The 26,104-nt window shown below is 44.4% G+C and overlaps 1 protein-coding gene across 1 annotated transcript in view; it reads left to right on the top strand.

Annotated features, from left to right (window-relative positions):
• a2m1 (alpha-2-macroglobulin 1) overlaps nt 1-26,104 on the top strand; it is a 70,079-nt gene that overhangs the window by 13,660 nt on the left and 30,315 nt on the right. The window contains exons 14-25 of the mRNA XM_085244662.1: nt 1,262-1,407; nt 1,535-1,684; nt 3,335-3,583; nt 9,260-9,347; nt 15,535-15,676; nt 16,762-16,987; nt 17,794-17,920; nt 21,880-22,001; nt 23,104-23,155; nt 24,858-24,941; nt 25,022-25,198; nt 25,866-25,947. Coding sequence (XP_085100788.1) covers nt 1,262-1,407; nt 1,535-1,684; nt 3,335-3,583; nt 9,260-9,347; nt 15,535-15,676; nt 16,762-16,987; nt 17,794-17,920; nt 21,880-22,001; nt 23,104-23,155; nt 24,858-24,941; nt 25,022-25,198; nt 25,866-25,947 — 1,645 coding nt within the window. The remainder of the gene's footprint in view (nt 1-1,261; nt 1,408-1,534; nt 1,685-3,334; nt 3,584-9,259; nt 9,348-15,534; nt 15,677-16,761; nt 16,988-17,793; nt 17,921-21,879; nt 22,002-23,103; nt 23,156-24,857; nt 24,942-25,021; nt 25,199-25,865; nt 25,948-26,104) is intronic.

Here is a 26,104-nt window from a genome sequence, read left to right as displayed (position 1 = left end):
CACATCCCCTCGCCATACGTTTTCTGAAAGGAGTTCGCCAGCTGAGACCTGTGCTTAAGTCCAGTGTCCCTGCTTGGGACTTGACTTTGGTGCTGGAGGCCCTTTGTAGCCCCCTGTTTGAACCCATTGAGTCTGTGGATATGGAATTTCTTTCATATAAGACTGCATTACTTCTCGCTTTGGCTTCGGCAAAGCGAATGGGTGACCTTCATGCACTGTCTGTGCATCCCTCCTGCACACAGTTCTCTCCTGATGGCACAAAGTCGTATTATCCCAAGATCATGCCTGCATCTTCTAGCTCAGTGGAGTTTGAGTTGCTGAGCTTTTGCTCCCCTCCTTTTGCACCTGAGGAGCAGAGGAGGATGCATTCTCTTTGTCCAGTGCGTGTGCTACGCACCTACATTGAGCGCACTCAGAATGTGCGTTTATGTGACCAGCTGTTTGTCTGCTTCGCTAATCCAAATAGAGGTAGAGCTCTGTCCAAGCACAGGCTGTCCCACTGGATTACAGAAGCTATCTCACTGGCGTACAGCAATAAGGGTCTTGCTTGGGGGTGAGAGCTCATTCCACCAGGGGGATGGCAACCTCATGGGCTCTTTTTAAGGAGGTGCCTCAAGTTGATATTTGTGCTGCAACTACTTGGACACTTTTGTGCAGTTTTATTGCTTGGACGTTACAGCCCCTTCGGTGGCTCATGCTGTCCTTTCTGCTGGGTCTAGCGCACACTAACGTGGTGGTGGTCCGATGCCAGTTCGGTGGCTGCTCTGCAGGGTGTGTATATTTCTCCCATACTTGCGTGTTGTACCGTGTGAATCAACTGTAAGGGACGAACAGTTATATCTATAACTTCTGTTCTCTGAAGGAGAGGAACAAGGTACAACACAAGGTGGCCCCGCTGAGCAGCATGGCTCGGTGAAGAGTGGCTATCGAACTGAGGGATGACTGTGATGACAGCGGCTATATGTGCAGGCGGGGCCATGTGCGTGTCATCACACGTCATCCGCCTTAAAGGCGTGAATAAAGGTTTCTTCAACTGGGACACACAAGGGCGTGATATCCCATACTTATGTGTTGTATCTCATTCCTGTCCTTCAGGAAACAGAAGTTATAGACATAACTGTTCGTTCTTGATTATCTAATTATATTTTGCAAGTTTAGCTTCATGCTAATAATGTAGCTTATTTGCTCATTAGTCACGTGACTCAATATTATCTTGTTTATTTTGATAATTGCTGCCATGCTTTCTTTGGTTCTTCCTCAGTCAACAAAGGGGAGATGTCCGTGCCGCTCACTCGGATGTCAGACCTGGCACCATTTGCCCAGGTGGTAATTTACACTTTGATGCCCAGTGGAGAGGCTGTTGCTGACAGCCATGACTTCCCTGTTCAGCTCTGCCTCAATAACAAGGTAGTACATTACCACATTAGGACCTCAAAGCCACTTGGGAATGTAGTGAAGGATGTGTGCATTTTAGAGAGCTAACATAAGGATAGACAGGCTTAATCTGTTTTCCGCTTCGGTATCTCCCACACAGGTGTCTCTGAAGTTCTCCTCCCTCCAGGAGCTTCCAGCAGAGAGGACCACCCTCAGTCTCAAGGCTCACCCTGGCTCCTTGTGTTCTGTTAGAGCTATTGACCAGAGCGTCCTGCTGCTCCGGACTGAGCAGGAACTTACTGTCAGCTATGTACGACAATCATTCGTCCTACTTTGATCCATATTAAGAACACTACCATTACTATAGTTTGGTTTTGTAACATCTTCTACTTTCTACACCACTCAAAAAAATTAAATGCGTAGAAATAAGAAAATACTGGAAGACCTGTTGGCTCTTAATCAATTAAATATTCAAGGTAAAAGTTCTTGAAGTTTAAAAGTATCTGAACAAACTAACATACATTGAAGTAGAAATATTGTTTTTAATTGCTTGATGAAAATCCTTTGCTTTCACATCCATCGACATCAACCGATGCAGTGTTTTCTCCCTTGAGCTGTTTCTTTGGGCCTTTACTGCCTTCAGTTGCTGCTTGATTGTGGGCCTCTCTGCTGCTGGTTTTGTCTTCAGTGTCTGACTTCACCACTGAAGAGTATCTCATTTCTTTACCTTGACAAGTCTTTGATTGTTTTTGCAGGTATTATCCATTTGCCCTAATCTGATCTGTTTTCTGGCATTTGGCTGAATCTGAGCATAGAGTGCAGCTCTGTACACTTCACAATTCATCCTGCTACATCTATCAGCAGTCACATCATCAGTAAACATGAATGGCCCAGTTCCTCATGGCCTCCACCATGTTTGACAGATGATATGGTATGCTCCAGATCCTTATTTGTTCTCCTTTGGACTTTTCTCTTCTGGTCATTCTGCTACAGGTTTGTTGGTTTCGTCAGTCAAAATACCTGTTTAGGGTCTCGTACATGTCTTCTAGTCAAGTCCAATCTAGCCTTCTTGTTGAGTGTAACTAGTGGTTTGCATCTTGTTGTATACCCTGTATTTCCATTCATGAAAGCGTCTACTGATTATGTACTTTGACAATCGACGGTCTACCGCCTCAGGATTTCTGTCGATACTGCTAGATGGTGTAAAAGGTTTTTCTTAACCAAGGGAACAAATCTGATCATCAGCTTCGGTTGTCTTCCATGGTCTTTTGGTGGTGTTGACCTAGCTTTTATTTTATATATATATATATATATATATATATATATATTAGTCCTTCATTGTTAAGAATGCACCAAATTGGTCATTTGGCCACTGCTGAAGTTTTTATATCTGATAGGTTTATTTTGTTTTTTCAGTGAAATGATGGCTTCTTTTATTTGTACAGACATCTATTTGGACCTGGATTTTGGGACTTCCTGTGTGAAAGTTGAACATTTGGAAACGACTCTTTATTTTAGTAATTAGCAAACAGGCCTTGCCTATAAATTGTATAGTCACTTTTGAGTCTTGGCGGATGGATTCACAATCATACCAAAAATCATAGTTAAAAATTAAAATCATCTTGAGGGCTGTGGATGATGCAGTTTCCCTGATTCCATCTCTGTCTGCTCTGGCTCCTGGGGGGCTGTGGCCATCACCTCCAAAACCATCTTTTTTTTAGTCTGTAGTGTTATTTCTCCAGTGCATCTGTTGTCATCTTCATTTGCATCAAAGCAAATATATATTTTATAATATGCCTCATTCACCCATTCAAACCCACTAATACAAGCACTTTTTTCCTACACCTGAGTGCTCCTAGAGAGTAGACAATCTATGTAAGTGGTTTGCTGCTAATGGATAAGAGAAAAAGATCACCGCTATCACCCCACCAGGCTCATGTACAGATGTGTTTTCATGCAGGTATATAGTCAGCTGCCTGTGGAGAAGCTGTCTGGGTACTCCTATGATGTTGAGGACTCAGAGCCATATCCCTGCTACCCCTTGCCAGTGCCAGATATGGTAATAGATGCAGATTTGGAGACAGCAGCACCACCAACAGCACCACCAGCACCGGCCATTGTGAGCGACAATCTGGGAGCACGGCGAGAAACGCGCTCGATCTACTATGGACCAGGCAGTCAGAAGAATGACGTCTACAGCATCTTTAAAGTAAAACATTTGTTCATCTAATCTGATGTCTGACTGAAACTACACAGTAATGTCTCCTATTAGCTGCAGAAGACATGATTCAAGATTCAAAGCGTTTGTTGTGATGTGTACAAAGAAAAGTCAAGTCAACTTTATTTGTCAATTCTGCCACATGTACAGGACATACAGAGAATAGAAATTTCGTTACTCTCAAACCCTAGTGATTTAAAAAAATGCAAATAAAATAATTAAAAAGTAAAAATTTAAATAAATACAATACAATTTTACGTATAACAAAAAAAAAAGCTATGCAATATACAATATACAATATTCAAGTAAGGAGGCAGAGTAGTGCAAATAGGCAAATAGTGCAAATGGAGATTTAGTAGTATGCGGTAAGAGATAGTGTAACAACAAAGTCTTATGAGGTAATGGCAGTCCAATGCTCCACAAAGTGACTGGTGACTTGTGTGTGTGTGTGTGTGTGTGTGAGAGAGAGAGAGTGACAGAGTTCAGTGAGACTGTGGAGGGGAGAGGGGGCAGAATCGGGAGGGAGTTAAGCTTCCTGACAGCCTGATGGATGAAGCTGTCCTTCAGCCTGCTGGTCCTGGCCTGGAGACTCCGCAGTCTCCTCCCTGACGGCAGCAGCTTGAAGAAGCTTTGCATTGGGTGCGTGGGATCAGCCGCTATGCAAAGGGCTTTTTTAGTGAGACGGGTGCTGTAAATGTCCTGGAGGGAGGGGAGAGAGACACCAATGATCCTCTCTGCAGCTCTCACTATGCGTTGGAGGGTTCTATGACAGGACGCATTGCAGGCTCCAAACCACACAGTGATGCAGCTCGACAGGATGCTCTCGATGGTGCCTCTGTAGAAAGTGTGCATGATGGGGGCTGGTGCTCCTGCTCTTCTTAGTTTGCGGAGAAAGAAGAGACGCTGCTGTGATTTCTTGGCCAGTGCGGTGGTGTTGTACGTCCAGGAGAGATCCTCTGTGATGTGCACACCCAAGAACTTGGTGCTGCTCACTCTCTCCACAGACGCTCCGTCAATGGTCAGAGGAGCATGTTGGGTGTGCATTCTCCTGAAGTCCACAACAATCTCCTTCGTCTTCTCCACATTCAGAGAGAGATTGTTGTCAGCACACCACGTGGCCAGGCGTCTCACCTCACTTCTGTAGTCGGTCTCATCCCTGTTGCTAATGAGACCCACCACCGTTGTGTCGTCCGCAAACTTGATGAAGAGGTTGGAGCTGTATGATGGAGTGCAGTCATGGGTCAGCAGAGTGAAGAGGAGGGGGCTCAGCACACATCCCTGCGGGGCCCCCGTGTTTAAAATGATGGTGCTGGATGTATTACTGCCGACCCGTACTGCTTGAGGTCTTCCGGTGAGGAAATCCAACAGCCAGTTGCACAGTGAGGTGTTGAGCCCCAGCTGGACCAGTTTTTGAATGAGCTGTTGGGGGATTATGGTGTTGAATGCTGAACTGAAATCTATGAACAGCATTCGAACATATGAGTCATTTTTGTCCAGGTGTGTGAGTGCTGAGTGGAGTGCAGTGGAGATGGCATCATCGGTTGAGCGGTTGGGCCGATACGCAAACTGGAAGGGATCCAGGGAGGGGGGCAGGACAGTCTTGATGTGCTGCATGACTAGTCGTTCGAAGCACTTCATCAGGATGGGAGTAAGTGCAACAGGACGGTAGTCATTAAAGCAGGAGGGAGATGACTTTTTTGGAACCGGAATGATTGTGGTGGCTTTAAAACATGTGGGGACGACAGCCTGGATGAGTGATATGTTGAAGATGTCTGTGAAGACATCAGTGAGTTCCACTGCACAGTCTCTCAGTACACGACCAGGAATGTTGTCAGGACCCGGAGCTTTACGTGCATTGATCCTGCTGAGGGATCTCCTCACGCTGTCCGGGGACAGAGTCATCACCTGGTCACCAGGAGGGGGTGGGGTCTTCTGTGCAGTGGTGCTGTTTCGGACTTCAAAGCGAGCAAAGAAAGTGTTCAGCTCGTTCAGCAGGGGGATAGTGCTATCACAGGTCTGTGGTGGGGGCTTGTAATCTGTGATGGTCTGAATGCCCCGCCACAGGCTCCGTGAGTCTCTGCTGTCTTTGAAGTGATGAGATATTTTCCTGGAGTACTGTCTCTTAGCCTCTCTGATGCCACGGGAAAGGTTGGCCCTAGCTGTCCTCAGGCTCGCCTCGTCTCCATCTCTGAAGGCAACATTCCGAGCTTTCAGCAGCCTGTAGACCTCTCCTGTCATCCATGGTTTTTGATTGGCCCGGACAGTTATGGTTTTCGTGACTGTTACATCCTCAATACACTTGTTGATGTAGGCAGTAACAGTCTCTGCATTTCTCTGTACGATGAAATTCTTTCTCTGCTGTCCACACATGGATGCCGGATAATATGTACAAATAGAACTAGAACAGATAAATACAAATAGTATGAATAAAAAAATGGAGACAAAAAATTGAAGTATTAAATAGATTTGTGTGCAAAAGAACTATGAGCTTAATATGCTGGTTTGATATGTGAGATGTGCAAAAATGATTATTACTGTTAGAATAGGTCAGCGGTTCAGGAGTCTGATAGCAGTGGGGAAGAAGGAGTTGTTGAGTCGAGATGTTCTGGATTTCACACTTCTGAACCTCCGCCCTGAGGGCAGAAGTGTAACCGGTCCGTGTTGGAAGTGTGTGGGGTCTTTGAGGATGGAGGCAGCTCTCCTCTGGACTCTGTGATGGTAGATGCTCTGCAGAGAGGGCAGCGGGGTCCTGGTGATCTTTGCAGTTATTATCACTCTCTGCAGGCGTTTGCGGTCCATAGCAGTAGTGTTGCCGTGTCCAGGTGAGGTCCTCACTGATGTAGACGCCCAGGTATCTAAAGCTGCTCGCCCTCTCCACACCAATCGCTGCAGTATCGTCCGCAAACTTCAGTATGGTGTTATCCCTATTGGAGACGTACAGGGTGTAGAGGATGGGACTGAGGACACAACCCTGTGGAACGCCAGTGTTTGTAATAATGCTGGTCCTGTTGCTGATCCTGACCGACTCGGGCCGAGTGTTGCCAGCTTGTGAGTGAGTTTGTGTGGGATGACCGTATTGAAGGCGGAGCTGTAATCAACAAAAAGTACCCTGATGTATGAGTCTTTGTTTTCCAGATGGGAGAGGGAACAGTGAAGAGCGGCAGTGATGGGGTCTGACGTGGAGATCCAGAGTGTCTGGGATGTTACACCACTCCCTTAAAGCACTTTGTAATGATTGGAGTGAGTGCAACTGGTCTATGGGGAGGCGTTGGGTGAAGGTCTGTGAGGTCTGGAGAGGTCTCGAAGTGGGTGTAAAGTCCATTGAGGTCATTCCGTAGACCGCCTGCAGAGCTGATGGTGTTGATGGCGGCCCTCGCCACATCCGCCTGAGGTCAGCAGAAGAGTAGAAGCCATCCAGCTTCTCTCTGTACTGCCTCTTAGCCGCTGTAATGGCTTTCTTCAGTCCCTACTTCGCAGCTTTGTACTCCGTCTCATTCCCTGATCTAAATGCGAGAGACTGAGTACGCATGTGTCGTACCTGACTGTTGATCCAGGGCTTCTGTTTGGGGGGGACTTCCTGACGTGTGTGGTGGGCACAATATTGTCAACACAGGCGCTGACGCACCCAGTCACATATTCAGCATAGTCCTGTATGTTGACAGAGCAGTTCTCCTTGGTGGCTGCAGTTTGAAACACATCCCAGTCTGTTTGAGCAAACAGTCCTGTAGGATCCTCTCAGTCTCTGGGGTCAACAGTTTAACAGGTTTGATGACGGGGTTCTTTGTTTCAGCTTCTGCCTGTAAGCTGGGTACATGAACAAAGAGATGTGGTCAGACTGTCCAAAGTAGGGGCGTGGTGCAGCCCTATATGCACCACATATGTTACTGTAAACATGATCCAGGGTGTTCTTGTCAAGGGTAGGAATGGCCACGTGTTGGTGGTATTTTGGGAGTACAGTCCGTAAGTTGCACTTATTAAAGTCACCGGTGACGATAAAAACAGCATCTAAATGAGTTGTCTCTAATGCGCTGATGACATCATGGAGTTGGCCGAGCGCTGCCGTGGAGTCAGCTTGCAGCTGGATGTAAACAGTGGCCAAAAACACAGCTGAGAGCTCCCGCTGCAGATAGTAAGGGTGACCTTTTAGGATTAAAAACTCCAGTGAACACATGGAATCCCCCCCTCAAGTCCGGTGGAAGGTTAAAGTCCGGACGATTGTGTGAGTTACCGATGTCCAGTAGTGCCTGTCTCGGATATGTTAACAGCAGGGCTGGACTGGGACAAAAAATCGGCCCGGGCATTTTGACTAGAGACCGCCCCACCAAAAATGTGATGTCATTCAGGGGAAAACCGCAAAGGATTCTGGGAACTTGTGGCAAGAGGTACTAGCGCATGCAGGCTTTCAATTGAACTCAGTTACACAGCTATAAAAAGAAACACAAAAAATGGCAAGAAGCTGTTGTATTATTAACTGCAATAGCCGGTGTTGTGCCAAAAAGTGATTGCTGGTATTTAAATTGCTATGAGTAACTTGTTGGGCTATAATATGTGAAACATATGTCAAATGCATCCCTCATGGATGACATAAAGTCATCTCTCCATCTCTCTCTGCTGCTCTTCTGTCTCCTCTGTCACAGACTTCTCCACTTTTGATGATAAATCTGCCTTTTTGAGATTTTGAGGAGTTTGAGAAACTAACCTTAAGCATAAAATAAGCGGGTCTCTCCTCCTCTTGCCTCCCCTTTCCCTCATCCACCTGCTGGCCTCCACCACTTGCTGATGTTGCTAAATCTGTGGAAGCTGTGCCATAGCTACCGCCAAACAATTCAGTTATTTTTACACATTTGGCAGCGTCTGCCTGAAGGGCTTGTTTCTTTTTGGCCCTAATTTTTTCTGCACCTCCTTTCCTTTTTTTGTTCTCCATTTTCTTTAGTTCGTCTATAAGATTGCTAAACAAGGGGGAGGGTGCATCCGACCTCCTCGGCTGTAATTGGTCCAGCCCAGAGTCGATCATGACCAATTGGCCAATCCAACACCTTTCATTATTTACACACTTCCAAAAAAAAAATTGATCGGCCCATAAAAACAAAAAATCGCCAGCGGCCCACCGGGCAAATGCCCGGTATGCCCGATGGCCAGTCCAGCTATGGTTAAGAGTGCACAGCACTTATCCAGTGCAAAAAGAACAAAAAACAAACAACAAGTTGGCATCTGAGAGTGGAGCAAGCAAACACGTCTGCCTGGAGGGGCGCCAGGATGTTTGCACCGGAAGTAATGTCATATCTATCTATATGTCTATCTAGATATTCATATGATCTATATCTAGATATCTTTTTTTTCTCTGCAGGTCTTTCACACTCTTCGAACCAAAGTTTGGTATCATTTAGCTGTACCGCATCCTTCTTTCCAACTGTACAGTTTTTGTTCTTTGGGGTTGTTTTTTTTTGTCAATTTGCCACTCTTCTTCCTTCTTTACCTGTTTCGGTTTCTCTCCATCTATCTCCAAATCCTCTTTTGTGTCTTTGTCCTTGTATTTAAAAATAAATAAACAAATAGCATAGTTGTTATGCCAATGTTGTTTTATTTTGTTTACTACTTATGACAGCAAAAAACAAGAAACAATCTATTGTTTTACTATGACTTGTTTTTCTCTTTCTCCACTTCTAGGAAATTGGACTCAAAATTATGACGAACTCTGATGTGAAGAAACCTTACAACTGCGACGAACTGAGCTTCTATTTCAGTGTAGAAGATAGTAGGTCACTGCTATTCTCTGTTGACTCCAATGCCCATTGATACAACCTTAGGAAGAACTGTTGTTTTTACAACTTGTGTAACTGTAAGATTTATTTACACTTGCAAAAATAGTAAGTGAATCTCTTCTTTTCAAAGTCAAAGTCAAAGTCAACTTTATTGTCAATTCTGCCACATGTACAGGACATACAGAGAATAGAAACTTCGTTACTCTCAATCCCTAGATAAAATAGAAAATGAACATTTAAATGGAATCGCCACCATTTCTGGCTTGCTTTCTTTAATGGGTTCTGTTCTTTGTCTGAGTATGACAAATGCAGTCTGACTAATCAAACTCAATCAGTTATACTGTTCATGTCTTCAAAGCTCCTTACTTTACTAACATGGTCTATGGTCTGAGATCCCTAATATAGCAGTTTCCTAGATAGAATGAGATGGCTAGATATGAAGCTAGGAGTTACAGGCAGTACAGCCACAGCAGTTTTATGTCTGTAAGTATGTTTTGTGGAATGCATCAGCAAAAAATTGGCAAACATGTTAGCAATACCAGTAACTTTAAACATTTGGCTTCCTTCATAAGCCATTGCTTATAAAGGAAGCAATGGCTTATAAAGGGGTGGCTGTAGCTCAGGTGGCAGAGCAGGTCAGCCACTAACCAGAAGGTCGGTGGTTCGATCCCAGGCTGCCTCCTGACTGCATGCCAGATATCCTTGGCCAAGATGCTAACCCCATGTTTGCCTACTGGTGGTGGTCAGAGGGCCCGGTGGCGCCAGTGTCCGGCAGCCTCGCCTCTGTCAGTGCGCCCCAGGGTGGCTGTGGCTACAATGTAGCTGCCATCACCAGTGTGTGAATGTGTGTGTGAATGGGTGGATGACTGAATGTAGTGTAAAGCGCTTTGGGGTCCTTAGGGACTAAGTAAAGCGCTATACAAATGCAGGCCATTTACCATTGCTACAAGGCTAACATTAGCATTTAAACTATTACTATTCCTGTCAGCTAAATAAGGAAAAAAAAAATAGACTAACTGACTAGTGTAAAACTAAAAAACACTCAGGTAATCAGTTAGATTTGAGAAATGTTTAATGGAAAATGTCAAAAAATAATAACAAAGGCATTTAAAAATCATTTATCAAATTCTTACCATAGATTAACAGATTTAATCTATGGTGCATCTCGACAACAATGTGTCATCTAAAGGCAGATGGCTACACAACATTTAGGACACAGTAATTTACCGGCGTGGGCATCAATTTAAATTGTAACAATCAGGTTAAATGATTAATAAGTCTGGTATCACCTAGTGACAGCAGTGAGAATTAGTTGGCTATTTGTGCACAGCCCTATTTTACACTCATAGTCACTCATATCACACCGGATGCGTAAAATCCATGAAAATATATCCTGAAATTTTTTTTCTGGACTCGGATATCCTTAATACAGCCGTTCAAACCCACCACATAATTTCACTGGATGAATTTGTGGTATTTATTTTTTTCAAACTGAATTATTTTTCCAAGTTTTCACATGCGAATAAACAGATCTGACCAATCAGACCACTGCATTTGGCAAAAAGTTACCTCAGACGTATAGCTACATGTTGCTCCGGCTCCCTCGCCTCGATTTCTCTGCCTCCACATATGTGGTCTCAACTCTGCCAAAAAAGGGTTCAAACTGACACTGATATCCTGAAAAATGTGCAAAAGTGGTTGTGATACAACTTAGACTCCTGTATCCAACCATGAAATTGTCCTTGTTGCTGTCTTCTCTTGAGAATTGGATGAACTCAGAATCCTGTTTACTTACTGTTTACTCTTTTCCCTCTCTAAGGGTGGGTAGCTTGTCTAGTTTCAGTAACGAGGTTATCAGTTATCCATCCATCAATTCATCTTCTTCCCCTTATACGGGGCTGGGTCAAGGGGATGGCAGCCTAAGCAGAGAAGCCTAGACCTCTCTCTCCCCCGCCTCCTTTCAGCTTGTCCCCTCGGCAAGCTGGAGGAGGCTGGTGTTCCCAGGCCAGCCAAGAAGTATAATCCGTCCGGCATGTCCTGGGTCTGCCTCCTTCTGATGGGACATGCCCGGAACACCTAGCCCAGGAGGTGCCCAGGAGGCATCCTTGTCAGATGCCCAAACCACCTCAACTGGCTTCTTTCAGTATGGAGGAGCAGCAGCTGTACTGTGAGCTCCTCCCAGATGGACAAACTCCTCACGGTATCCTTCTGCATCACTACACAGCATCATCTGTCAATCTCCCGCTCTCTTCTTCCATCAGTTGTGAACAAGACCCCGAGATACTTGAACTTCTCCACCTGGGGCAGGAACTTATCCCTGACCCAGAGTGGGCACTCCACCCTTTTCCGGGTGAGGACCATGACTTCAGATTTGGAGGTGCTGATTCTCATTCCCACCACTTCACATTTGGTTGCGAACTGTTCCAGTGCGAGCTGGAGGCCATCACCCGATGAAGCCAACAGAACCACATCATCTGCAAAAAGCAAAGATGAGATTCTGAGACCACATAAGTGAAAGCCTTCCACCACTTGGCTACACTTAGAGATTCTGTCTATAAAATTTATGAACAGAATCTGTGACAAAGGGCAGCCCTGGTGGAGCCCATCACGCACCAGAAACAAGTCTGACTTATCGCTGGCTATGCGGACAAAGCTCCTGCAACGGTTGTATAAGGATTGAATGACCCGTAGCAATGGGCCAGACACCCCATAGTCCCGGAGCAGCTCCCACAGGACACTCCGAGGGACACGGTCGAATGCCTTTTCCAAGTCCACAAATTGCATGTAGACTGGTTGGGCAAACTCCCATTCAAGTATTGTCGAGTGGGTAAAGAGCTGGTCCAGTGTTCCACCACCAGGACGAAAACCGCATATTTCTTCCTGTGTCCGAGATTTGACTAACGAATGGACTCTCCTTTCCAGCACCCTGGCATAGACTTTCCCAGGGAGGCTGAGGAGTGTGATTCCCTTGTAGTTGGAACACATCCATCCTCCTTGAAGATGAGAACCACCATTGCCATTCCAGAGGTAGGCCCCTGATCTCCACGCAACATTATAGAGACATGTCGAACAAGACAGTCCTAAAACGTCCAGAGCCTTCAGGAACTCAAACCTCATCCACCCCAGGCGGCCTGCCACCAAAGAGCTGTTTAACGGCCTCAGTGAATTCTCCCCCAGAGATAGAAGAGTCATCCCACTCGTCCCCAGAGGTGGCCTCCGCTCCTGACTGAAAATGACTCAAGGGTTCCTCATAATGTTACTGGAGGCTAAGGTAAAGCCATCCAGAGAAAGTTAGATACCATATTTCTAAGATTTTTAGGGTCAAATACAATAAAGTTTTAGCTGAATTTAGAAGCAGAAAATTAGAGGTCATCCAGGTCTATATGTCTTTAAGACATTCCTGCAGTTTAACTGTGTTATCTGGCATCATGGACAGATAGAGCTGGGTGTCATCTCCATAGCAGTGTAACCCAGGAGATGCTACCCTTTTCCCTGGGGTGGAGACAGGCAGACCGTCCCCGAAGGCCCCGCATCCCAGACCCCAACCAGACGGCCAACTCCTCCTCCCAGCCCCCCGCCCCAATGGCTAACAGAGAATGGGGGTGTGTGAAGACCCCATACCTCCCTCCGCCCACTCATATGAGGTGTTGCTGCGTGCTGTTCTAAAGTGCATTTAAAACACGGGAGGGCATGGTGCTTCCTGCCAGAGAGCAATAGGTAACGGCACGGCCCCTCCTGAAAACCCTCAATGCCTACATGTATTTAAAATTGAGAGGTGCCCACCTCTGAATTTCTTCTTTCAAGAATTATTCAAGAATTTTCAAGAAGTTTTGAGATAAAAAGCAAGGTTGGAGATCTGCGTATAATTAGCTAAGACAGCTGGCTTTTCAAGTAGTGGTTTATTTAATGGTTTAATTCAATTTTATTTAATTACAGCTTAAAGACCTGTAGTAGATAGCTAATTATTAGAGATAGAAACATTACATAACACAGAAGGCTTTATCTGGAGAAAAGGACTCTAAATAAATAACAATGGTACTGAAAGTAGCTGTACATAATGCCATATCTGTGAGATGATTACGAGTATTTTTTTCACTAATGGTTAAAATTTTATTTAGGAAATTCATGAAGTCATTACTAGTTAACGTTAAAGGGATGGTTGGCTCAACAGAGCTCTGACTGTTTGTCAGCCTGGCTACAGAGCTGAAGAGAAACCTGGGTATTTTCTTCAATCAGTGATGAATAGTAAGATGTTCTAGCTTTACGGAGGGCCTTCAGAGCCTTCAGGAACTCAGGGCAAAACCTTATCCACCCGAGGGGCCAGCCAAGGAGTTGTTTAACTGCCTTAGTGACCTCACCCCCAGAGATATAAGAGTCGCCCCTCTCGTCCCCCCACCCTGCTTCCTCCGCAGATGATGTGCCAGTGGGATTAGGGAGGTCCTTGAATTATTCCTTCCACATCCTGACATTGTTCTCAGTCGAAGTCAGCAGCGCTTCACCCTCACTATACACAGTGCAGGTAGAGCACCGCTTTCCCCTCCTAAGTCACCTGACAATTTGGCAGAATCTCAGTCTGAAAGGCAGTCCGAAAGTCTTTATCCATGGCCTCTCCAAACTCCACCCACACCCAAGTTTTTGCTTCAGCCAGTGTTGGTACTTACTGCTGATACTTATTACCTGCTTCTGAAGTCCCACGGGCTAACCAAGCCCGATAGGACTCCTCCTTCAGCCTGGTGGCTCCCTTCACCTCTGGTGTCCACCATTTGGTTCGGGGTTTCCATCACGACAGGCACCAACCACCTTGCGGCCGTGGCTCAGTGCAGCGGCTTTAGCAATGGAGGTGCTGAACATAGTTATTTCGGACTCAATTTCCACAGTCTCCCTTGGAATGCTGTTGAAGCTCTGCTGGAAGTGTGAGTTGAAGATCTCGTGGACCAGGTGTTCCCAGCGCACCCTCACTATACGTCTAGGTGGCAACTCCAGACTGAGATGGAGTCCAGCCCCTCTCCAGGAGACTGGTTCCAGAGCACAAGCCGTGGTTGAGCTGAGGCCACCAGGGAGGTGACATTCTATGTCCCGATCACTAGTTTTAGAAGTCGGGGATCAGTCTGCTAGGGCCTGGCTGCTGCCTGACACACATTGCACCCAACCCCTACCTCGCCTCATGTAGGTGGTGGGCCTACAGGAGGATGGTCCCTTTTTCGGGCTGTGCCGTCCGGGCCTCATGGACTAAGCCTAGCCACCAGACCAGGACCAAGTTGACATTTACACAAAAGCCTCCTGACAACATGGCCCCTGGGATCCCTGGACACACAAACCCCTCCAAGGTAACAATTCATGGAGGGGAGGTTATCAGTTATTTTCTTTATAAATGAGGAAAGAAAATAACTTAGTTCAGGGACTTTATGCTGATGGTAAATATGGGTCACTTTCCAGATGCTTCCATTGTTTTCTTTCACATTCACCGCCATACCTGTCCTTCCACATTATTATCTTTATTTCCTTTTCCTCCCTATTAGCATTTCCTGTTCCTCTGCTGCGCTCAGGGCAGTTGGGATGCTACACTGACTTTACCATTTGGTGGTGATGGTATTAGAAAGTACAGCCTATCCCGGTATTGACTTCAGTTGGCATCTATATATTAAGCTGAAAGCCCATTTTGGAAAGTCTAGCTTAGCATAGCTTTAGTTGTTTTTTGAGAGAGTGTAAGATTTTTTTTGTGTGTTTTTAAATCCAAGAATTTGTTAATTGTTAGAAAAGTACATTTTTAATTAGTGGAGAAATATTAGCTGAATGCATAAAACACTAAGTGTACCTTTTATCCCTTTTTCCAATTTCTTTGTAGTTTTTCCGAGCTGTTGTTATGTATTAAGTGCAGGAAGCTGAAATGAGCTCAGTGGTTTCCCCAGAAAGTTTATTCTGTACATCAGGATGCCGCATTTCCAGTAGATTTAACATTTCCATCATTATCCAAGTCACTCCTGGGATGCTAAAAAGTTTCTCCCACTAAAAATGCTGCGTCTAAATGTACAGACTCAACTTTCTGGGGTTTCCTTACCTGGATTTTCGAGCAAGCATTTGGAAGTAACACAATTATTATAACTTTTGGTTTATTTAAAAAAAAAATAAGGAAGGAAACAAAGCCTCCCCATTTTTCCCTCCCCATTTAAATGCTCTCAGGGCTGGACTCACCGATCCCCTTGGCCTTCAACATGATGCCTGAACCTATACTTACCACGCAGATGTCTAAAGTGGACAGCAAAAAGGAGACTATCAGAACGTTCTTCCCTGAGACCTGGATCTGGGACCTCGTTACTGTGGGGTAAGATTAACATATCTTATGAAAAGAATCACAGCACTGTATTTTTTTATGACACTGAAACTGTTTTTAGGTAATCAAATGTGAATAACATGGATGCTCATTGCAGTCCAAATAACAGAATTAGTTGTATTCGTTAGCAGATATTAATGACAAACGCTTATGTCAGTGATATTTACTGAACAGAGGCTGCTGCTTTCCCTTATGTTCCACATCTTAAAGTCAAAACACAGCTTATCGTGTATGAAATTCAAATGAATTTGAGTAGACACTTGAATTCATCAGTGTAAGTATATATAAATATAGACTCATCAGGCATAACATTGTGACCACTGACAGGTGGAGTGAATAACACTGATTATCTCTTCATCATGGCACCTGTTAGTGGGTGGGATATATTAAGGAGCAAGTGAGCATTTTGTGCGGTGTTCCCAGTCTGTGAGGTCGCTATCTATCAAAAGTGGTCCAAGGAAGGAGCAGTGGTGAACCAGCGACACGGTCACAGAGACCCATTGATGCACGTGGGGAATAAAGACCGGCCCTGTGTTCCATCATCAGAGCTGAACCACGGAGCAATGAAAGGTGGCCGGGTGTGAGAAATCACGTCTTACGTCACGTGGATGCCCAGGTCTCTTATCTGGGGAACATCTGGCACTAGGATGCACGATGGGTAGAAGGCAAGCCGGCAGGTTTCCACTGGGAAACCTTGGGCCCTACCATCCCTGTGAATGTTACTTTGACATGTAGCACCTACTTAAGCATTGTTGCAGACCATGTACACCCTTTGATGGAAACTGTAATCCCTGATGGCCTCTGTCAGAAGGATAGCCCCCCATGTGGGACGTGCTGGACAAGTCTGATCTGTGGAGGCCATGCCTCACAACTTGCAGGATTAAATGATCTGTTGCTGACTTGGTGCCAAATACCACAGCACACCTTCAGGGGTCTGGTGGAGTCCAGGCCTCGACACGTCAGGGCTGCTTCGTAGTAGGCAGGTGGTCACAATGCTCTGCTTGATCAGTGTATTTGGGGGAAAATGCCATAGTACCTGAACTTTAAATGTCACGTCTGGCTGTCTGTTCAAACAGAGATAGTGGGTTGGTGAGCATGGAGAAGACGACCCCTGACACCATCACTAAATGGGCAGCCGGAGCATTCTGCGTATCCTCTGTGGGCTTTGGTGTGGCTCCCAACACCGGACTTACTGTGTTCCAGCCGTTCTTTGTCAGTCTCACCTTGCCATACTCTGTCATCCGAGGAGAGGTGTTCACCCTCAAAGCCACCGTCTTCAATTATCTCTCAAAGTGCATTATGGTAAAAAAAACAACCACATCTGCTTCTTACAGATCCTTTGTACTTAAGGGCATCCACAAGTAAGACGACACCTGTCAGATTGTGGAAAACATTTGTGAAAATGCTTGGATATGTTTTTGTTTTCTTTTTGAAATTTCATTGTATTACTTTGCATCCGGGCACGGTGGTTAGCACTGTTGCCGCACAGCAAGAAGGTCCTGAGTTCAATTCCACCATCAGTGGAGTTTGCATGTTCTCCCCGTGTTTGCGTGGGTTCCCTCTGGGTACTCCGGCTTCCTCCCACCGTCCAAAGACATGCAGCTTGTGGGGATAGGTTAATTGGATAATCCAAATTGCCACTAGGTGTAAATGTGGGAGTGAATGTGAGTGTGAATGGTTGTCTGTCCCTGTGTGTTGGCCCTGCGACAGACTGGCGACCTGTCCAGGGTGTACCCCGCCTCTCGCCCTATGACAGCTGGGATAGGCTCCAGCGCCCCTGAAAAGGAGAAGCGGAAGTGAATGGATGGATGGATACTTTGCATCCGATGTAGCGTTTTCAGTGTAACAAAATCAACTTTTGGGGATTTACTTACCTGGATGATTGAGCATGCATCAAGACTTATTACTTTGTAGTTTTTGTTTTGTGTGACAAATGCGTCACTAACTCGTGCTGTGTGGATGAGTGGTTCTGAAGAAAGCTGCAACCCAAAATGATGGCTGGGAGAACAGACGATCTCACGAGCACATATTTAATCAGTCCTCAGTGTGACGCGTTACTGCACCAGTTTGTTGCATTCGTGTGTTCTGTGTTTGGTTTCTGGCTGTAGGTTCAGGTAACACTGGCTGCCTCTGACCAGCACACCTTCAGAAACTGTGATGGCTGCATTTACAGCGTGTGTCTTTGTGGAGAGGAGAGCAGGACCTTCTCGTGGATTGTAACTCCGACTACCCTAGGTATTCCATTCTTCCCTTTTTCTTAAGTGCTTATTATCCAGTAGTGATGGGATTTCCGGCTCTTTTTAGAGATCCGGCTCTTTCGGTTCGGCTCACTAAAAAGAGCCGGCTCTTTCGGCTCCGAACCGGCTCTTCAGGTTGTTTTGTTGCTTTAATTAAATTATTAATAACAATAATATAAAATTATGCACAAAAGGAATTACTAACGTAAAAAAAGTGGTTTTATTTATATATGTTTATATATAAATATATGCGGTGACCCCTAGAGACAAAGCACGTACAAACTCCAAAACACATTTCTAGCATGAACTGAACTTCAAAGCAGAGCTACTAGATCACTTAAATTACACAATTGAAAGCATGTGTGTGTTGTTTGTGTATTTATACACAGGCACTCATTAATTTTCAAATAATTTGAAAAAAAAGTTCATTTACCTGTTACTACCACACACCAAATCCGGTCGTTGGTACTTGCTGGCTTGTGTAGCCAGTAGGTAACAAAAGCTCAACACTGCGCCCTAGCATCCTGGAGCACTTCTGTTGTCTTTTGTACGTGATTTGAAGTTTGTATGTGCTTTGTCTCTGGGGGCCACCGTAAATATACTTTTATTTATTCACGCCACATAAAATGTAATAAATAAATCATATAATACAAAAACCAACTATTCACATTTTAACTTTTAACTATTTAAATTTTCAGCTTTTTCTTTTTAAACAAATTTAAAATGAAACAACACAAAACACTGCAAACCACAACACAATTAAATATAAATTATAATATGAAAACAAAAAGAAGATGCATATTCTCTGTCATATGGGCCTGCATGAATAAACTTTCTGAATCCTTTATCATCTGCTACTGAAAATAGTTGTAGATGATTACTATACCTTTCTTATGTTGTTGTCCCTGCTCTCTCTCTCTCTCCCTCCTGCTCTGTTCCTGTGCTACTGAGTAACTACCGCCCCTCCCCCCTCTGCTCAGCGTAAAGCACAAGGCTCGTGTGGACTGAAGCGGAAGAGCAAGAGAGAGAGAAAGAAAAAAAAAAACCCCACGTGACGGCTCGCGTCGTTCACGTCAAAGAGCCGGCTCTAAGAGCCATTTCGTTCGCAAACGACCCATCACTATTATCCAGTTCAGGAGCCTCATAAACTTGTGATAGATAGCCGGTCCATAGCAGGACCTGTTTTGGTTTTTATGGTTGATAATCATGACTCAGTTCTGTTTGATTTGTAAATATATTTGTTTAGTTTCACACCAGATCTACCTTGAGCCATGTGTGGATTTTCAGTATGCCACCAATGTAAACAAATGAAAAATGGAAGAATTGCAAGCAGCAGATCTTCATGTTTCAACAGTTCCTAGAAATATTTCTTGTTGGTATCAAATGATCCTCTACATCTGAATTCCTTACAAAGGGATTCCTTACTGGGCCTTTATTTCTTTATTTTTCTTTTTTAATGTTTATTTATAAGATTTTAAGTTCAAAATTACATCAAATCACACAAGACAAAGAAACCAAATTCAACATCCAAGCACAGAGAAAAGAAACAAACATTAAACAACAACAAACCACCGGTTAGTCATTCCAGATCAAAAGTACAGCAGGAATGTTCCGATGCTGCAGATAGAGTCCGAAGACAATGAAGTTAGACAGGGCAACAGAGAGTTCACCCAGGCCAGACCATTCGTCCGGGCCCAAGAAGGAGTTGGGGTCCGGCAGACGTGTAGTTTCACATCAACACAAAGTGCAGTCGACTGGGTTAAAGATGATATTCAATCTCTCTCCCCAACCAATCACAGCAGATGGCCCCGCCCCTCCCTGAGCCTGGTTCTGCTGGAGGTTTCTTCCTGTTAAAAGGGAGTTTTTCCTTCCCACTGTCGCCAAAGTGCTGCTCATAGGGGGTCATATGATTGTTGGGTTTTTCTCTGTATGTATTATTGTAGGGTCGACCTTACAATATAAAGCACCTTGTGGCGACTGTTGTTGTGATTTGGTGCTGTGTAAATAACATTGAATTGAATTAAATCCCCATTAATGTGACTGAGAAAAGAGCCCCAGCGTTCGACAGATGTAAAGTGAGTGTCAGCAGGATGATAATGAACCTGTTTAATATACAAACATGCAATCATCTCACAGCAGTCTGGGCCTTTATATGCAGAATATTGTAATATCTCACTAAACGGACCAGGAGCCATCTTTCATTATGTGGAGATTTGCAGGCATGGAGGTAAAAGAGGGAACTAACTGAAAAGATGCACAAATCCATCACCAAAGCAGGCCGTAATGAACTGGAATATACAGAGTGGTCTATTCATACAGTTCTGCAGATGAAACCAAAACAGAATGCAGTGATTTGCAAATCTCATAAATCCACAACAGCAGAACACAGTTTGAACATTTTAGGTGTTTTTAGTGCAAACGGACCATTTTACTAAAATCAATGGGAGCAGCATACTTGTGTGGCATCCTATTATTATTATTATTATTATTATTATTATTATTATTATTATTAAAGTTTAAAATTAGCTTTCGATTTTTTGGGGAAACGGGAATGCTGTGTCCTCTGGACTACAGAAGGCAGGGACCACCAGCTCCACACCCTGCAGCTCTGATGGTATGGAGGTGCACTGTCGGCCTCCACATCAGGAAAAGCACCAGTATAAAAGTTTTTAGAGCTGCATCCATATTTCAGAAGACGATGCTAAACCGTGTAGTGTAGCCTTTACAGCAGCGTGGCTTAACAGTAGAAGAGTCTGGACTGTTGAATGAACCAAAAAATCCAACTACAATCCTGTGCGGGAAAAGATTGGGAAAACATTCCTCTCCCACAAGTGCAGATGTTCCCAGATGTGTATGGACTGCTGTTAAAAGAAGCATGGATGCTACAGCGTGGTAAACATGACCCCGCCCATGGGGTGTGTTCTTACCACTAAATTCAAATTAACCTCATTTCGTTTCTTAAAACTGTAGTTTTTATTTTTCTGGTTTACTTTTATTCCCGTCTTTAACCATGTTCTGTTTTATAGGAGAAATTCAAATGGAAGGCGGTCGCTACGCGTCACATGCTGTGTGGCGTTTTCCCACCTTTAAAGGGAAAATGTAAACAACTTTGAGTGTCTTTGTCTCCGTTAAACCAGTTTTAGCTTAAACAGGACATGTCAGATTCAAACCAGAAAAAAGAAGTGAACAAAACTTTATTTTCTTTTATTGATTTTGGTCTAATCGGCTGTTTGAAGACTGTCACACGGTGTCAGCCGCTCACAGCTCCGCTCTCCCCAGCTCCTCGTTACCAGAGGCAATTCTCTAACTGTACAATGCAATTTTCTTGGCTTTTAAAATGAAATACTGATGTTGTTTCTTTCGTCCGACACAATCTCATGCTTTGAGTGAAAAATGAGACACAACGGGGTAATTAATCCGTATTGAGGGCACTGAGGGCTGTTGCATCTTCATTGCTGGAAGCGAAGACGGGCGGCTGTTGTTGGAGCTCTGCCTGTCCTGAAAGCAGAGGATTTATATCAGCCTCCATCAGCAGGGATGGAGATGAGGCTCTGATGAATGTCAAATTGCGCTCCTCTAACTCCCCCTTAGAGGAATGCTGACAATCACTTGTACTAACAAGTCAGGTAGTATCTCTGACGAAACAGTCAGAAACCTCTCCCTTAAGGGGCGATCTGTACTTGTCCTCCATGTGAAGGATTGTGGGCTGTGATGGAAGGAAGGTGGGGGTGGGAGACAAGCCGTGTGCTATAATAAGGCAACAAATGGGGATTAATGAGGGCGAATGCGATGGGAAACGGGGAGGAAGGAAAACACAGTGGGGATAATGAGTTGGCTTGAGAAGCAGATGGGAGGCGGTTTTGCCTCTGTACACAGAACACGACAGTACGGCGGGGGAAGGGAGCAATAATCGATACAGGCGTTCCACAGTGACGCCGTGTGTGTGTTTGCTCACAGGTAAGGTCAATCTGAAGGTCAGCGCTGAGGCCCTGAAGACCGAGGCGCTGTGTGGCAACGAGGTGGCCACAGTCCCCGACGTGGGTCGAACTGACACCGTGATCCGCACCCTGCTGGTGGAGGTCAGTGACATGACAAACTTAAGGTGTTCACAGGTCCTAAGCTGATAGACGTTGTCAGTATTATTTTGATCAGTTACATTGTGGCGAGAATAATGTCAGAATTTTAAAATCTTTCGGTTTCGGCCACAGGGGCCCACAGATTTCCTGTATTTCCAGTTGTTTTTGACAGCGTGTTTTAGGAAAAGGTGCAGGTGGGTTGCAAAGCAGTTTGCAGAGGCCAGGCTAAAGCAGGTCAAATTTGTGATATTTGACAATTGGGTTTGTGGAAGGATGTCAGCTGAGCCATTATCTGATGTAGGCTGGCACTGAGATTAGAACTAATGATGCGCCGGCTGCTTTGATGGAGAGTGAACATCAGATATGGAAATCTGTCAAACCTGGCTCAGCCATTTTTTAAAAATATATGTACATGTGCAGTGTATGGATGAAAACAGGGGCCACACTTCTCTGTTTTGGTCCCATGGCCACAGCTATAACACTAAGCACCTAGCCACCCGGCCAGTCCGCCTTTGCAGATATCTGGGTCAGTCTAAAGACAGCACGGTGCTGTGACAGAACGCCCAACAAGTCTGTTTTTCTAGATGGTGGACAATGAGCCAATGTTGGCGCCTGTTAAGAAGTGCACACCAGGAGCTTCAAAGGTCTTTACTGTGGTGATGGGCATGGAGAGAGGGAACCTGTAGCATCGCACAGACCTTCACTTTCTTTCTGTTAGGGCAGCTGTTATCACTTCAGTTTCGGTCCACTTCTCCTTCCCGTCTGCATTTTCTGATGATCGGCTGTATCTGCAGTTTGCCGTAGTTCTATAGGAGCACTTAAGCATCTTTATTTTAGTTTGACTTCACTCTCAAAGTACATGACTGGTATGTTTATACTGGGTCTCGGTCAGCCTCTCGGTCGTCCTCTGACTGAAACAAACTGCTTTAGCAGCTTTCAGCTAATGGGAAAGTCAGTGGGATTGAGTTCAAATAATCCAGTTCACTCTAATGTCTGGAGCATGTCACCAAATCAAAGCTCACTGTTATTATGTTTAAGCTGTTTAGAAGTTTGTTTGGAGTGATGAAATCAGTCGGTCGTCTTCACTTCTGTCTCTCTTCCCAAGGCCGAAGGAACCCCACAGATGGTCAGTCACAACGTTCACCTCTGTCCCCCAGGTAAGGCCTCCTGACTCTGAGTGCTGAACTCTGAACTCCAACTCGGGCCTTTCATTCACACCTCATACATGCATCATAACACTTCCCTGCATCATGATGGTTATTCAGCATGGCGAGGAAACCAAATTCGTTGTGTTTTCGTTAGAGATGGCACGATACCACTTTTTTATGTCCGATACCGATATCATACATTTGGATATCTGCCGATACAGATATAAATCCGATATATAGTGTTTTTTAATCAATAAAAAAATGTTTTTAATATCTTGCTGCTTTTTGTAAAAGTTCATACTCAAGTTAAAAAACAAACAAACACTCAAGCTATTCTGTTACACCTGTATGCAAAAAATGCACTGCACCCAAAATATTTCATAGTTCAGCAAAACTGATGAATCTAATAAACTTAAACCTGCACCATCCTCCCTATTCTGGTATTTTAAAGAGTAAGCAACCTAACCAATAGGGCTCTAAAACTCCCAGCAAAAAAAAAATAGGGAACCACCCCCCACCTCATGATGCTTAATCGACGTAATCAACTTTAATTTGATGCAGTGTGAAAAGAAAAATGCACAGAAATAAATTCTTTTTCAAGAATAATTAAATATATTCAACATCTTTCTTCAACAGAACTGCACAGATGGAAAAAGTACTATAGCTTACTAGGGTATATTAGACTTAATAGTTACTATATACAGTAATGGACTTCTATACATTTTACATCAGATTAAAACTTTGGGTGTAAGATTCAGATAATTATTTATTAAAAGCTCGACATTTTAAATGAGAATAAGAAAGAAAAGTATGTCTTTGTGCCCCCTTTTCCCTGTTCATGCCCTATCGGCCCCCCTGGCTAAACTTTGCTAGATCCGCCCCTGCACAGTTACAGCCGTCAGCTGTAGAAAAAGATCCTGGTGTAGAAAGTAATATTAAGCTTATCAAGGTTAAACGTGCTGCTGTTGTTCAGCTGCTGGTTTCCTCTTTCTGGTGTGAAGTGGTCCAAAAAACAAACAAGAGAGACGATCAGCTGATCATTGATCAGTTTCATGATTGAAGCAGCAACAGGAGAGAGAGAGAGAGGCAGTCGCTCCATATATCTGTTGTTAAGCTTAACGCTGGAACACTTCACAAACATTCAGAGATGAACTTACACACTTGCTTGCCACAGCCGCTCTATCACGTGACGCACACTGCTCCGACGTGCTACGGTTATGAGGCGAGTTACGGCGTGTCGCAAGTTTTGTGAGGTGCTTTTTTGATATTTAATGGATCGGATTACTTTTTTTTTTTTTTTTTTTTTTTATTTCTCTCCGATATCCGATCCAGTAATTTAGGTCACCGATACTGATACTTCACATCGGTCCATCTCTAGTTTTCGTTGTGTATTTTCTCCACTGGCAGCAGATCTTTAGCTAAAGTTGAAGTCGAGCAGCCGCTGTAAGATGCACTTTCCTCACTGTGATCAACTAAATGACCAACATGAGCCGTCTCGTGTAATCTGTAGTGCTGAGCTTGTCTCAAAATCAAAGCGCTGCGATGCCTTGTTGTGTTTCACATAAACAAACTGCTTGTAGCTTCATGTACATAACAGTGTTTTAACAGTAAAATCATTCTGTTTGATAAACTTTAGCCAAGAAAAGAGGTTGAGCTAATTCTTTCATTAAAGAAGCTTTTTCTTCCTTTTCTTTGTTGTTGTTGTTGCCAGATGGGGTCACGGAGAAGAATGTCTCTCTTCTTATGCCCGAGCTGTTTGTGGCTGGTTCTGCTAGAGCGACCTTTTCTGTGCTTGGTTAGTGATTCTGTTGTTTAGTGAACTTTAATTTGCCAGGTGAAACATCTCTGTAGCTTTTCCTCGGTTTGCTTGGGCAGGTGACCTGATGGGCAGGGCAGCGCAGAACTTGGACAAGCTCCTGGCCATGCCGTACGGTTGCGGGGAGCAGAACATGCTCCTGTTTGCTCCCAACATCTTCATCCTGAACTACCTGAAAAGCACTGGTCAGCTGACTCAGAATATTCTGGACAAGGCCACGCACTTCCTGGAGAGCGGTAAGCACTTGGGGCTTTCTTAGGACAAGGTTTAATGTGCGTGCTCCACCCCCACGCAGAATGATCACGATGATGGTGATCAAATTAAACCTTAAAAAATGCATCAGATGAGAACCGTAAAAATGGAAGAGTCGCTGCTATTATCTTAAAACTGTACTCCACTTTGACTTGGACTCAGCCACCGTGCTAATTCCTAAACTCTGCATATTGGCGCTGATAACGGTCATGTGTGGATTTTACCTCTGCAAAATTTGAATCAGCTGATCTTAAAGCTAGTTTTAACTGTTTATGGCAGCTGAGTAGAACGAGTGCAAAGTTAAGAGGGTGTGATCTTTAAAAACAGGGCACCAAGTCGAGCTCAGGGGCAATCCTTGCAAATCAGATCAGACCAGTCCACACAGCAAGCTGTTAAATAATAAGTCAACTTAAATGGCAATAACTGCAGATGTGTTGGTTGTGAAGCCTTGTAAGTATGCACATTTGACGGGGGGCTCCTGTAACATAGCCGGACTGTAGATATAAATTGCACTTGAAATAAACTTGGCACCAAAACTAGAGTTTTGTACGGTAAATAAATCCAAATGTACTTGATTCACATTTTCTGTGTTGTGAAAAAATAATCCTCTTTTTTTCCTTTTTATTGATTTCTTGTGTGTTGGTGCTGCAGGATATCAGAGGGAGCTCACGTACAAGCATGACGATGGTTCCTACAGTGCATTTGGGAAGGCAGACTCCTCTGGAAACACCTGGTCAGTAACGTGAATGAGAGCATGAAGATATAAGAAGTAGATGGTGATACAGCAGCTGACTCAACAACAGGCTGCTAATAGTTCATTGGGATGATGGCCTTTGAATTTCAGAGTTATTCTCCTACAGTGTCGGCTGGTGAGGGGAAAAGCTGACACA

Source organism: Mchenga conophoros, linkage group LG14 (assembly GCF_057382185.1).
Source record: "Mchenga conophoros isolate Kocher_MC1m ecotype Shallow Benthic linkage group LG14, M_conophoros_male_GT1.1, whole genome shotgun sequence".
Classification (NCBI taxonomy): Eukaryota; Metazoa; Chordata; class Actinopteri; order Cichliformes; family Cichlidae; genus Mchenga; species Mchenga conophoros.
This window is presented reverse-complemented; position numbering and strand designations above follow the sequence as displayed.